The sequence below is a fragment of the Phyllosticta capitalensis genome (assembly GCF_038381095.1).
Source record: "Phyllosticta capitalensis strain CBS 128856 chromosome Unknown BKA78scaffold_3, whole genome shotgun sequence".
NCBI classification, from domain to species: domain Eukaryota; kingdom Fungi; phylum Ascomycota; class Dothideomycetes; order Botryosphaeriales; family Phyllostictaceae; genus Phyllosticta; species Phyllosticta capitalensis.
This window is the reverse complement of record NW_027117441.1, coordinates 2,583,008-2,595,455: the sequence shown is the minus strand read 5'-3', so window position 1 is coordinate 2,595,455 and position 12,448 is coordinate 2,583,008. Positions and strand designations below refer to the sequence as shown.

Below are 12,448 nucleotides of genomic sequence, written 5' to 3'. Positions count from 1 at the left end.
GGTATCGCCGCGTCGCGTCGCGTCTGCCAACTGAACCTCCACTCAAACCTCCACACCCTCATCGATCACTCCCAAATATCAACTCTTGCAGATCCAAGATGCCTCGCAGAAAAGCTCCCACACCTGATCTCGAGGACCTCATCGATGAGGAACCTCCCAAGACCATCGACCCCTACGCTGTCCTTGAAGTTGCCCAAGACGCCTCAGCCGACCAGATCAAGTCCTCCTACCGCAAGGCTGCTCTGAAGCACCACCCTGGTACTTCACCAAAATCAAGCATAAGAGACGTGCGCTTACTCTTCTCCAGATAAGGCTGAAGACAAGGAAGCTGCTCATGCCAAATTCCAAGAGATCGCATTTGCCTACGCGGTTCTCTCAGACCCTCGCCGTCGCTCTCGATACGACGCGACTGGCCGCACCGAGGAGACAGTCGACCTGGAAGATAACGATTTCAACTGGACCGAGTACTACAGAGCACAATACGAAGGTGTGGTCACGGAGGACTCCATCGAAAAATTCAAGAATGAATACAAGGGAGGCGAGGAGGAGAAGAGGGACTTGTTGGAAGCCTACAACAATTTCAAGGGGAACATGAACCAGATCTATCAGGTTGTCATGCTTAGCGACCCTCTCGAGGATGACGACCGCTTTCGCAGCATCATAAATGCAGCGATTGCGGATAAGACTGTCGAACCTGAGAAGGCGTACACGGAGGAGTCCATGAAGAGTCGTCAGTCCAGAATCGACGAAGCCCGGAAGCGAGCCCAGAAGGAAGAGAAGGAGGCTCTGAAGTATGGAGAGGACCTCAAGAAGAACAAGAAGAAGGCAGGCGCCCCAGACTCGCTTGGAGACCTCGCCGCCCTGATCCAGCAGCGACAAAAGGGTCGCGCGTCGAACTTCCTCGACAATCTCGAAGCCAAGTATGCACCCAAGGGCAAGAAGGGCAAGCGAGCAGCGCCAATGGATGAGCCACCTGAGGAGGCCTTTCAGCGCACGTCATCCAGGTTCAAGAAGGGCAAAAAATGAGTGACTGGGACTCGGATCTCTAGGAGGCATCGTGCATGCCACGCTGCGGCATGACCACCGTAAATGCCCGTTAAACTTTTCCCCAGCTTCAAGCTTGACTCGAACAAACTCGGCCGCGAAACAAGCAACTTTGCGGCATGATTGGACAGAGCCAGGTACCTTTCTTCGTTTTCGGCGAGCGCGAAACACCACATTAGCTGAGGACCACCGCCCGAAAACGTTCCTCCTTTCCGCCACGAGCGCCCGCGACCTGAGCAGGAAAACCCCAGCGTGCTCCATGATTTGATTCCTTGGTGCCTGCCAAGCACGACGAATCTCCGCATCTTCCGGAACTCCCGCCCGCCCTACTTTGCATCTTGGCAGGAACTAGCCACATCACTGATCCTAAAAATTGGGGCAAAAAGAGCCCGACTCGCGCGGGACCAAACACAACCAGTGGGGTCACCGGGCAAGGGATGCGGCCATCTTGGAATATTGTGGCGCATGACCTCGGCCAACTGGCACTCTATAGCTATAGGTTTTGGTTCATTGACGGTTGAATGCGTTCGTAACCATAAAATAGATCAGCTCTAGGCGACTGTGCCTTCAAAAGGGCGTTGGTGCTCCACCTGCAAATTGTGTATCAGAAATCATCAGGTTCACGATCATCATGAAGCCCCTCTTCCTCTCCCTCCTGGCATTGCTGCCTATTGCCCTCGCCGTCCCGGCACCACAGGACTCCAACACCCAATGCACGTGTCCGCCTCCGACATGTCCGCAGGAAGAGCCCGCTGTTTGTACTCTGGTACCTCACAAGCTGCATTGTATCTGACGTAGACATCCCAGGGTTGTGAGTGCCGCAACAAAGCTATCCTCGACTGCTCCGACCAAAAGCAGGCCGCCGGGCTCCCCTGCCCTGTCCCTGCAATCGCGGTACGCATCACCTCACCCATGGCTCCTCTCCACCAAAAGGCCTTGAAAGAAATGTCAAACGCAAGGCGACGAGCTCAAATGCTCCCTCAAGTCGTCCGCTCGGACTTCACCGTTCGGAGACTCGAACATGCGTCAAATTTCTCAATCTCGAGCACTAAGAGATGGAGTTGACATTCTCCTCACTTGCCCATCACGACACACCAAAAGCCACATCACTAACACCTCCCAGGCCTGCCCCAAGGGCCGCACCACAACCAACGAGCCGCCGCCCCAAAAGCCCAAGGAAAAGCCACCGCCGGCCGTCAAACCGAACCCGAACTTCAAGTGCCCATGCGAGGAGGTGTACTGCATCCAGTCGTATCCTGAGGTAAGTTGAAATCGCAACACTGCACTCGGTAACCTACGGTGAAGAGGGATGATGATGGAATGATCGGCGTCCCACGTTTAAGCGTAATTCCGTAACGAGAAGCTTAATCGTTGCTGACTTATACGGGCAGAGTTGCGAGTGCGAGAACCGGAATAAGAGGGAGTGCTTTGACAATTGTGGTGGCTTGGAGCCGACGTATGATGTAAGTGTTGATGCTTTTGTTTTGTTGTTTGTTCAGTCCTCTCGTGCTCAGAGGTTGTGATGGTTCTGGACGGCGACGGTGCCGGGGAGGTGCCACTCATCTCCACATCATCATGATGGAGTTTGTTCACGAACCATGAACGTCTTATGGTTTGTTGTTGGCGACTTGTTGTGTTGGAAAGTTGGTGGCTGTTTGGCTCGACCGTGCCCAGGGTCGTTCGAGGCAGCGCCATCGCTTCCCATCGAATCGCTTTCCATCAGAACAACCACCTCAATTCCCCCCTTCCTCCCCTTAACCACAGCACCCCTCGCCCCACCACATTAACCACCCGCGCAGGACCGCTGCGGCTTCGGCGACGAGACACCGCCTCCCAAAACCAACCCCGAACCCAACCCCAACCCCAACCCGCCCCCTAGGCGCAACCCGTATCTGGAGACGCCCGGCCCGGTCATTTCTCCCGAGGGCCTGCCACCAGTCGAGAACGGCGGTGGTAATGGTGACGACGGCGACCAATCCAAGGCGTGCCGCGAGCAAGAAAAGGAAGAGGAGAAGGAGCGCCGCAAGAAAGAGAAGGAAGAGCGCAAGAGGAAGAAGGATGAGGAGAAGGGGTGTACGGGGGGATGTAAGGAGGGTGAGGAGTGTGTGGATATTATCTTTGAGAAGGTGGGCGGGGGGAGTGAGACGAGGAAGGGGTGTTTGCCGAAGAAGTCGTGAGAGGGGGAAGGGATGGCGGAGAGATGGGAAGGGAGGGGATGAGTAAATATGTTTGTGTAGTGAGTGTACTTCTGTGTAATGAATGCTGTATTATTGTGGACTTGGAGGCTGGAGGGGAGAGTTTCGATCCCACGATGTGGTGACCATGAACGGGAGGGATTTCGGCCTGTGAGTGTTCTCCAATCTGTCCTGTGTCCACGGCTGCTACCTCCTGGCGTTAGTGAAGCGGCACCATCTTCAGGCCAGCACACGTAAGAGCCCACAAAGCCTCTCGAGACAGGACATTACTTATTGAAAATTGCCTAGTTCTCTATTCAGCGTCATCAAGCCAGCACAGAAAGCAAATGAGCGTGATCATCAATCATTCAAAGCATTACAATCAGACTTTGCGCTTGCTTGCTTCACAATACATGTTTCGCCATATCCAAGCGCAGCGCAGGCAAGAAGAAAAACATCGCCACCAGCAGCAGCAGGAACGTCGAACTGACTGCAAACGCAACAACACTTCGTATATCGGACATCATCGACTCCTTCCTACAGCGCAAATCCACAACCAAGACAAAAGTCTCCTGGTGTGAGTGGCTGGGGGATTCAGAGAGAAAGAGGGGGTGGAGAAAAGGAGGGGAAGAAGGAGAGGAAGAAGAGAAGAAAAGGTGAAAAAAGCACAACAGACGGCAGAAGGTCTGCCGCCACCCTCGCCACCCATGGCCATCATGTCCCTTGGTGCAACAACAAGATTCCTCTCGCGCCGAACCCAACGCCAAGGGTATGCAAATAAGTCACTACAACCTCGTTCCTCGCGCGCAATAACACGGGGCGAGTGAACCGCAGGAACAGCGGAGACGGCGTCGTCGCCCCTGTCTTCCCACGTGTTCTATGCTCGCCTTGCTACAGCTCTCCTCGACGCTGCCCTGCGGTGCCTGGCGTCAACCCTTGATACCTCCCCACACGTGCTTCGGCACCCTCTCTGGCTCTTCCTGGACTCGCTCTCCCGCTAGAGTCTGGCAAAATTCGGCTCGCTCACGGCTCATGGAATTCTCTCATGACGCAAAGACTCGGACGTTTAGGTCGACGCAGCCCGTCGCAATTACACATCTAATGGTCGTGTTTGCATCTGGGTCTTCCTTCTTGGTGCCGTTTGGCGCAGGAGCGCCGTTGGTGTCTCCGTTGACCTGAGGTTCTTTGCGAACGCTGGGCGCGAAGCGCAACGAACTGATGAAGTGGCCGTGCTCCGCAAGCGTCTTGACGCATTTGCCTTCTTGTGTCAAGTCCCAGCATCGTATTGTCTTGTCGTCGCCGCAACTGATCAGGTACTTTCCACCAGGGTGGAAGACCATGGCGCGAATCCAGTTGTCGTGCCCAACTAGTGTCTTGATGAGAGTGCCGCGAGCATCCCACAGTTTGATGGTCTTGTCGCGTGACCCTGTGGCCAGGAACTCAGCCGAGGAGCTGGCTGCTGGTGGCTTTTTGAGACCGGCTAGGGTCGCAAGATGCCCGTAGGCCGACGGCGGTGCAAATGCCACGCATTCCACGACGTGATCGTGGCCAACAAAGGTGCACTTGGGCTCGCCGTTGCCGGCATCCCAAAGTCGCGCAGTCTGGTCATTTGAAGCCGACAGCAGCCATCGCCCGTCGAAGCTGGGTGCCACATCGCGCACCCAGTCGGCATGGCCGCGGATGGTCTTGACGCAGTAGCCAGTTGTGACGTCCCAAATCTTTAGCGTTTGATCCCGAGACGCCGAAACCAAAAGATTGCCAGAAGACGGTGAGCCTGCAGCGCCGCTTGGAATGAAGCGTATAGCAGACACGGAATGATCGTGCCCAGGCAGTGTCCTAATGTTCTTGTACTCGTCACTGGGGTCCCAGAGTTTTATGGTAAGGTCGGACGAGCACGAGGCAAGCAGGGTTCCTCCACGCGGCCCTCCAAAGTCAACGTCTAATACGCTCTTTGTGTGACCCTTGACTGTGCGCTCCAGCTCGCCCAACTCGTAGTCCCAAATCTTGATTGTGGTGTCTTCCGAACCTGATGCCAATGAAGTGAATATGGGGTGAAAGGCGACGCATGTCACGGGCATGCGGTGGGACTGCAGGCTGTGCGAGGCAGGCGCTCGTGGTAGCCAACTCGTGGGATCTTCATTCTTGCGCAGACGCGTGGCGGGGGTGGTGGAGTCGAGTTCAGCTTGGAGGGCTTGATTTCTTGATTCCAGGTCCATAATCTACGCCGCGAGAGGTTCAGTACGAGTGCATATGGGGGTGCGAAGATGTCCAACCTTCTTTTGCAGCCGGACCACGCTGGTCCACTTCTTTTCCAGTAGCCCCTCATATTTCTTTCGCGTAGTGTCGTCAAAAGATTCGCCGATTTCGCACTCTTCCTGGAGAGCGGCTGCGCTTTGTGGGTGGTTTGAAGCGGCCAGATAAGCTATAATTGCCTTGTGCCTGCGGCAAAGAATCAGAATGGAGCGACTTGAGGGAGAAATAGGCGGTGGAGACTAAGTACAGCTCATCAGCCTGGCGCTGGGTTAAAATCTGGCTCATGGCGACGATGGGCGCATCCGGTCGCAGTCGGTCGGTGCGCCCTTCAGAAGGGAGAGTTGTTCAAAGGGTAGAGCGGGGTGGAGGGGTCCAGTCAGGTTTCAAAGGACGGCGACGTCGTGGTGATACGAAGGTGCAGAAGCGGAAGCGGGTAGGGCTGCGTCGTGTCGTGTCGTGGGCGTGTGCGGGCGAGCGTGGTGCCGGGGCGAGCAACGACGACGGAGAGCGGCCTTGAGGTGGTAAAAATTGGAGCAATTGGAGGCTTGGACAATCAGGTAGCAAGCAGGGTGCAGGGAGATGGCCTTGATGGTGTTTTGGCGGTGCGAGCGATGTTGGCCCGAAAGGTTGCACCGTTTGGCCGCCCAGCAACGGGGCCAGTGGCCCCAGTCGGCTGCCGAAGGGCCGTTGTTGTCTTTCACACGCACCAAAACACTCACAACCACGACACGACCGACACCCTACCACCCTTCTTGCCAACCGCCCTACGCACCTGATAACCACGCCCCTTTTGTCGCCGCGTTCCTCGATACAACCTGCGACATCCTAAACCTCGACCTACAAATACTCAAGCCCTCGACTCGCGACCTGCCCGAACCGACTAGCACGTACGTCACCCACCGCATCCATCGCAACCCGCCGCCTTGACCACCCCGCAAAGAGGGGCCCTTTTGCGCAATCGACCTACTAGTCCCCAACGACTTGTCTCCCTCTACTGTCCTCGACCTCCAGCTAACCACCCACGCCCTCCAGCTCCAACTACATCACCCAGCCCCGCAAGCCATCACCATGGCGGATCAGGAAGAGGATTTCTCCTCGCTCCCGCTGCCTGACCGCTTCCAGCACAAAAACTGGAAGGTCAGAAAGGAAGGATACGAGGCTGCCGCCAAAGAGTTTGACAAGGCTGTGGGAGAGACCGATCCCATCGTCAAGCAGTTCACCTCCGACGCAAGCTTGTGGAAAGGGGCCGTGGCAGATTCCAATGTCGCCGCCCAGACCGAGGCCATGGGGGCATATTGCTCCTTTCTCCAGATCGCTGGCTCCAATGGCGCCACCAGGTGCGTGTATTGGAGAAACACCGCGCCGTGTCACAGCAACTGACCCTCGATTAATAGGACCCGCAACTTGACCATCGCGCCTCTCGTCGAGAAGGGTCTGACGGGCCGTCCGGCTGCGCAGCAAAAGGCACAGGAGGCTCTGCTGTTGCTCATTGAAATGGACCGCGCCGACCCCGTCATCGAAGATATGCTCCCGCTGCTGGCCCACAAGCAACCAAAGGTCATTGCTGCCACGCTCAAAGCCCTTACCGCCATCGTACACGCATACGGCTGCAAAACAGTCGAGCCCAAACAAATTCTCAAGTCACTCCCAAAAGTCTTTGGTCATGCCGACAAGAACGTCCGTGCCGAGGCCCAAAACTTGACCGTCGAGTTTTACAGATGGCTCAAGGAGGCCATGAAGCCGCTTTTCTGGGGCGACTTGAAGCCCGTGCAACAAACAGATTTGGACAAGCTTTTTGAAAAGGTCAAGGACGAACCCCCGCCAAAGCAAGAAAGACTTTTGAGATCTCAGCAAGAGGCCGCGGAAGCTGCTGAAGCTGCCGGCGGAGATGAGGGCGAAGAAGGAGGAGAGGAAGAAGGCGAAATTGACCTGGAACCCGAATATATGGCAGTCGATGTCATGGCCAAGATTCCAAAGGACTTTGGGGAAAGGCTTGGATCCTCCAAGTGGAAAGACCGCAAGGAAGCTCTTGACGACCTCCACACTGCCATCAACGTGCCGGCGATGGAGGAAGGTCCTTTCGATGACATTATGCGCGGACTGGCCAAGTCGATGAAGGATGCCAACATTGCCGTCGTTACGGTCGCCGCCAACTGTGTTGAGATTTTTGCCAAAGGTCTGCGGAAGAGTTTTGCAAAGTACCGCAGCACCGTCTTCAGTCCCATGCTGGAAAGGTTAAAAGAGAAGAAACAATCCGTCGCGGATGCCTTGGGTGCTGCTCTTGAGGCATGCGTCGCGTCGACTAGCTTGAACGAGTGTCTCGAAGAGATCCTCGAAGCCCTCAAACACAAGAATCCCCAAGTCAAACTCGAATCGACCCGTCTGTTGATCCGAGTACTTAAGTCGACCAAGGAAGCACCACAGCCACCGGAGGTCAAGACCATCGCGGAGGCCGCCACAAAGCTCCTCACAGAATCTCAAGCGACACAGCGTGACGCTGGTGCTGAGGTTCTGGGTGTTTTGTGGAAAATCATGGGCGATCGTATGATGAACCCGCATCTGGACGGCCTCGACGACATTCGCAAGAACAAAATCAAGGAATTCCACGACTCCGCTGAGGTCATGGCCAAATACAAGCCAAAGGCCGCGGCGCCACCAAAGCCAGCAGCTGCTCCGGCTGGCAAGAAGCCTGTTGGGAAGAAACCGGCTCTTGGAGCAAAGAAGACCGCACCGGCTGCCGCCGCCCGCGCACCATCGCCAGACGAGCCAGCAGCAGCACCACTCGCCCCGAAGCCGACCGCCCGACCCGGCTCAAAGCTTACCGGTCCAAAAACTGGCCTTTCCAAACCTCAAGTCGGCTCGCGCCTCGGACTCAAGAAGCCTGCCGCCGCCCCAGCGCGCGCGCCTTCGCCGCCGCTTGTTGAGGATCCTGAGCCTGCTCCTGCGCCTGCTAAGCCAGCACCCAGGAGTCTGGCAGGCCGGGGTCTAGCCGGTCGTCCGCTAGGAAAGCCCCAGGCTGCTCCTGCGGAACCTCCAGCTCCTGCGCCAGCTCCTGGGCTTAGTGCTGTCGAAAAGGCCGAGTTGGAAGAGCTGCGTGCCGAAGTTGAGCATCTCCGAAAGCAAGCTGAGGATTTCAAGGCGGAGAAGGCGCGGATGACCTCGCAAATCCATGAGTTGCAGAACCAAAACGCGCAGCTGATTGAGGACCACACCCGGGACGTGTTATCCATCAAGGCCAAGGAGACGCAGCTCGTCCGCGCGCGCTCTGACGCAGAGGCAGCGGAGACGACTGTTCAAGCGCAGCAAAGGGAAGTTGAGCGCCTGAAGCGCGAGCTGGCGCGCCAAGTAAGAGCCACCAGCCCGCAGCCGTATGAGCAAAGCGCCGAAGCCGTCTATCATGATGTCGGCATGAATGGAGGTAGTGGCAGATTCGGTGGCGAGGGTGGTTACGGCGGTGGGTTTAACAGACGCAACTTTACGCCAACGTCTCCGGGTTTCGACGGCAAGGAGAACTTTGGCGACGCCAGCCGGTCCGACTCGCACAACAGCAAACTGAGCCCTATGAGGCGTGCCGGGTCTGGAAGTCACTCGAGTCATTCTGGGTCTGGCTTTGGTGGACGTGGCAGCCCATCGATCGGTACTCCAACAGAGAATGGAGGCAGCAGTTCGCGGATGAGCACTGCTGCAAACTTGGGAAGCGGCAGTGGAGCAGAAAGTTGGAAGAGGGCGGCGGAGGTGACGCAGAATTTGAAGGCGAGGATCGAACTGATGAAGGTTTGTCTTGCAACAACTTTGCCCGCCGCGACGGACTTGACTGACAAGCACCAAGGCCAAACAGGGACTTACGAGACAAGGGCAACACAATCCCCCGCAACACTGAAACAGGGTCCCGAGCCATCATCAGTAGCCATGTCGAGTCCCTGAATGGGACGCGAACCTCCACCCCGCCCTCCACGAATAATTTGTCCACCAATCTCTTTTGATTCAAAAAACCTCTTAAGTCGGTCGCACATCACGGAAAGGAGAGAGCATGATACCAGGCGTTTTGATTGAATGATTGGGCTGGCTTTTTCCCCTGTTTGGCTGTGGAGAAGAACTCTCACACGGCCGCGACTGTACAAACATTTCAAAAGAAGGATCGGTCGGTTGGGCTGGACAGATTCGGGTTTTCTTTGCTCTCTTTTGCGCTTCCCCCTTTTGACGATTTTTGACGCCACGACTCTACGCTACGGATCTCCACGCACGGCGAACGGACTGGGAGGGAACGATCGAGACGGCCTGGTTGAGTCTGGTGATGAAGATGGCAGGTTCCTTTGGCCCTTGCCTGTCGTAGCAAAAGCAGCAGCAGCAGCATCACGCATCACGCCGTCTCTGGTCGTCAGGTCGTCTCGCCCTTCCTCTGTCGTCTTTCTTGTGCTTTTGTGCTTTTACCCAAAATAACCCCTGTACTTTTATTTCTTCTACTACTCTGCTTGATAGACCCTGAAGCGTGGGACCATGATCATTTTTTCCTGTTGCTGTTTTCCTCCGGTTGCTGCGAAAGCGCTTGGTGGTTGCTTTTGGCCCTTGCGTCTTGCTCCTGTGGTATGTGTGTTGTTGCCAAGGGTCATCGTGTAGCTAACAGAAAGTTCAGTCTATAGGTCGTAGATATGGAAATTGACAATGGAGGTTGTTCATGAATCTCGTTGGTTGAGGCGGCACAGTTTTGCGATAGTAAGTATTGAAGGAGAAAGAAGTGGGCTCAAAAGTAAATGCGTGCTGCTGAATGTGATAGCTCAGCCATGCGCATACCTGGCTCTCGCATTCCGCGCCGCAAAAACGCTTACTTTATTCGCTCGAGTCAAATGAGTTGTTACTTTAGCGTTCCGCTTCGCCTTGCTACGGAAACGTAGGGAGCGGACAGTATAAAGAGAGGGGCAACATTATCATCCACCCCGACTTTTCTAAAAAATTTAGATCCTCCGGCAGACTTCAAAATCACACCTACTGTAGTCAGGTAAGTCTGGTGAATGGATAATCCGTGGATTTGCCGCTTTGCGCGTATCTGACATCTGAAGAAAGCTTCCTGTGGTGTTGAGGTTACACAACCACCTGCGGAACGACCTCAAGAAGAGGTAAATCATGTTCCTTTTGTGTACTTTCATGATGCTGACATATATTAGCATCCGCGCAGGATTGATTCCACCTGCTTTTCAACATGCCGAGAGATTCCGACGGCGAACGGCCTCCTGAGAAATTCCGCAACCATCTCTTCCGCCCATGTTCCTCATTCAGCGAGCTCGACTTCGAAGATCAGATACGGACATGCCCCGAGTGTCAGCGCTTCTATTTCAGATGCTGCCATTGCCGCGACACGAACGGCAAGCCTTGCCACGAAGCCTCAGTCGTTTTTACCGACGGCGCGTGCTCCAACAATGGGCAGGATGGCGCTTCTGCTGGCTACGGTTACGCGCTTGGAAGTGACGAGCCTGATCAATACTCGGGGTCGATGAAGAAATTCAAGGTGAAGACAAGCCAGCGTGCAGAGCTTGTGGGCGCGTGGGGGGGTTTGAGGAAGGCAATTGAGGGCTACAAATTGAATGAAAGAACATACCCTGTAGTGACAGGAGGCAGAACAAAATCACTGGTGATATTGAGCGATAGCCAGTACGTCGTAAAGGGCATAACAGAATGGTTGGCAGAGTGGAAGGTAAGTGGTCTCGCTCCCGGCCTCAAAAATCCCACACGTGTCGAAAAACTCACAACTTCCCACTCGCCAGTCGAACGGCTACAAGACTGCCGATGGCAAGGAACCAACCAACCTCGACCTATTCCTGCGGCTGGAAAAATTGATCAAAAAATACGAAACCGACGAGTTTCACATCGGCTTCATGCACATCCGCAGAAAACACAACACGCTTGCTGACAAGCTCGCCAAACGTGGTGCCGAAGCGGACAAACCCCCTGTGTCTTCGTCCAGTGCGGGTCTGGAGGAGCTGGGTAAACAGATGAGAAAGATGAAAGTCTGATAGACTTGGATTGAAGTAGAGGATGACGTTTTGGTTTGAGTCGATGAGCGCTGTTGGGGCTGACGGTGGAGCATGGCGGAAGCATTTGGAAGACACTTGTGCAAGTACTTCTGGATGCCCGGTCTGGCCATTTCGCCGCTCAAGCATCCGTCTCTTTCCGCGAATTTCGCCAACAGACCGATCGGCTCTGCTTGGACACCTCTTGCGAGCAACCTCTCTCGGAAGTCGACCAGCCTTGGACTGGCTGTGATCTGGCTTCGGTTTTGGCCGTTCTCGTCCTTCGCGCCGCTCCAGAGAACTTCAGCGGCGGGATGCATTGTGGATTTGGCCGCTCTTTCTCGGCTGTAGCATGATGGGGTACCTGTTGGGATGGTATGGGTCTTTGGTCTGCCTGCTCTCGATGTAGTTGTGACTGAGGGATTGTGCAGAGTCTTTGCGAAGTAGGCTACGAAAGAAATCATCCAGTCCTTGGCTTCTAGGCGACTCAGGCAGACTTCAGGGAGCTGAGGTGCATTCAAGCTCATAGAACCCAGAAGGAAGAGAATCTACTCGCTGGAAGGATGGGTATAGGGGGGGATCAAGGGCTTGCGCACAATTACAATGAAGCCCTACCTGTGCCGAGCTCCCGAGTCGTGATAGCCCTTTTGGTGTTGAGCTGGCTTCCTCGACCTTGCATAGACCTTCGCGCCACATTCCGTTCCTGATTGACTCGGTCATCAAATATGGGTGAGGGATTCAAAACACTACTCAACCTCTCCTGCTACAAGAAACCTCACCACCTAATCTGGCAATCCAGGCGACTCAACTGATTCGGACCATCCAGTTGTTGCGACGGGTCTATGAAGGCCCTGAATAAGACCCTGCAAGCACCTTCACAGCATCTACTCAACAACCTTAAAACTGACGCCGATCCCTTCTACTCAACAACCACCTCCGAACCACGCGGGTCACCATGGTCTCCGGAGCATC

General features: G+C 55.2%; 6 protein-coding genes across 6 annotated transcripts; 5 read left to right on the top strand and 1 right to left on the bottom strand.

Annotated features, from left to right (window-relative positions):
* Positions 1–98: 98 nt before the first annotated feature.
* BKA78DRAFT_330680 (uncharacterized protein) lies at positions 99–1,026 on the top strand (the record flags this gene model as incomplete). The annotated part of the gene is made up of 2 exons (XM_066889802.1): positions 99–258; positions 308–1,026. 2 exons carry the CDS (start codon positions 99–101, stop codon positions 1,024–1,026), a joined length of 879 nt encoding a protein of 292 aa, XP_066746990.1.
* An 890-nt stretch (positions 1,027–1,916) lies between these two features.
* On the top strand, positions 1,917–2,866 carry BKA78DRAFT_309992 (uncharacterized protein). Its single transcript, XM_066888080.1, has 2 exons — positions 1,917–2,305; positions 2,436–2,866. The coding sequence occupies exons 1-2, from the start codon at positions 2,066–2,068 to the stop codon at positions 2,565–2,567; spliced, it is 372 nt and encodes a 123-aa protein (XP_066746989.1). The 5' UTR covers positions 1,917–2,065; the 3' UTR covers positions 2,568–2,866.
* Positions 2,867–4,030: 1,164 nt separating this feature from the next.
* Positions 4,031–6,097, bottom strand: BKA78DRAFT_105957 (platelet-activating factor acetylhydrolase IB alpha subunit). The gene is made up of 3 exons (XM_066882170.1): positions 5,719–6,097; positions 5,492–5,657; positions 4,031–5,437 (listed from the first exon to the last, which is right to left on the bottom strand). The coding sequence occupies exons 1-3, from the start codon at positions 5,754–5,756 to the stop codon at positions 4,262–4,264; spliced, it is 1,380 nt and encodes a 459-aa protein (XP_066746988.1). The 5' UTR covers positions 5,757–6,097; the 3' UTR covers positions 4,031–4,261.
* Positions 6,098–6,539: 442 nt separating this feature from the next.
* Positions 6,540–9,395, top strand: BKA78DRAFT_247673 (armadillo-type protein; the record flags this gene model as incomplete). Its single annotated transcript, XM_066884315.1, has 2 exons — positions 6,540–6,808; positions 6,866–9,395. The coding sequence occupies 2 exons, from the start codon at positions 6,540–6,542 to the stop codon at positions 9,393–9,395; spliced, it is 2,799 nt and encodes a 932-aa protein (XP_066746987.1).
* Positions 9,396–9,438: 43 nt separating this feature from the next.
* Positions 9,439–10,022, top strand: BKA78DRAFT_105925 (uncharacterized protein). The gene has a single exon (XM_066882169.1). It carries the CDS (start codon positions 9,525–9,527, stop codon positions 9,909–9,911), a length of 387 nt encoding a protein of 128 aa, XP_066746986.1. The 5' UTR covers positions 9,439–9,524; the 3' UTR covers positions 9,912–10,022.
* Positions 10,023–10,437: 415 nt separating this feature from the next.
* Positions 10,438–11,823, top strand: BKA78DRAFT_105921 (ribonuclease H-like domain-containing protein). Its single transcript, XM_066882168.1, has 4 exons — positions 10,438–10,467; positions 10,533–10,585; positions 10,634–11,160; positions 11,231–11,823. The coding sequence occupies exons 3-4, from the start codon at positions 10,669–10,671 to the stop codon at positions 11,477–11,479; spliced, it is 741 nt and encodes a 246-aa protein (XP_066746985.1). The 5' UTR covers positions 10,438–10,467; positions 10,533–10,585; positions 10,634–10,668; the 3' UTR covers positions 11,480–11,823.
* Positions 11,824–12,448: the final 625 nt, after the last annotated feature.

Bases quoted from the DNA above. Each gene is read 5' to 3' on its own strand.
- BKA78DRAFT_309992 (XM_066888080.1), top strand. From the start codon at position 2,066: ATGCGTCAAATTTCTCAATCTCGAGCACTAAGAGATGGAGTTGACATT. The intron at 2,306-2,435 runs GTAAGTTGAAAT...TTATACGGGCAG, and splicing joins GCATCCAGTCGTATCCTGAG to AGTTGCGAGTGCGAGAACCG.
- BKA78DRAFT_105957 (XM_066882170.1), bottom strand. From the start codon at position 5,756: ATGAGCCAGATTTTAACCCAGCGCCAGGCTGATGAGCT. The intron at 5,658-5,718 runs GTACTTAGTCTC...TCTTTGCCGCAG, and splicing joins CAGCGCCAGGCTGATGAGCT to GCACAAGGCAATTATAGCTT. The intron at 5,438-5,491 runs GTTGGACATCTT...CTCGCGGCGTAG, and splicing joins TGGTCCGGCTGCAAAAGAAG to ATTATGGACCTGGAATCAAG.
- BKA78DRAFT_105925 (XM_066882169.1), top strand. From the start codon at position 9,525: ATGATTGGGCTGGCTTTTTCCCCTGTTTGGCTGTGGAGAAGAACTCTC.
- BKA78DRAFT_105921 (XM_066882168.1), top strand. From the start codon at position 10,669: ATGCCGAGAGATTCCGACGGCGAACGGCCTCCTGAGAAATTCCGCAAC. The intron at 11,161-11,230 runs GTAAGTGGTCTC...CCCACTCGCCAG, and splicing joins AATGGTTGGCAGAGTGGAAG to TCGAACGGCTACAAGACTGC.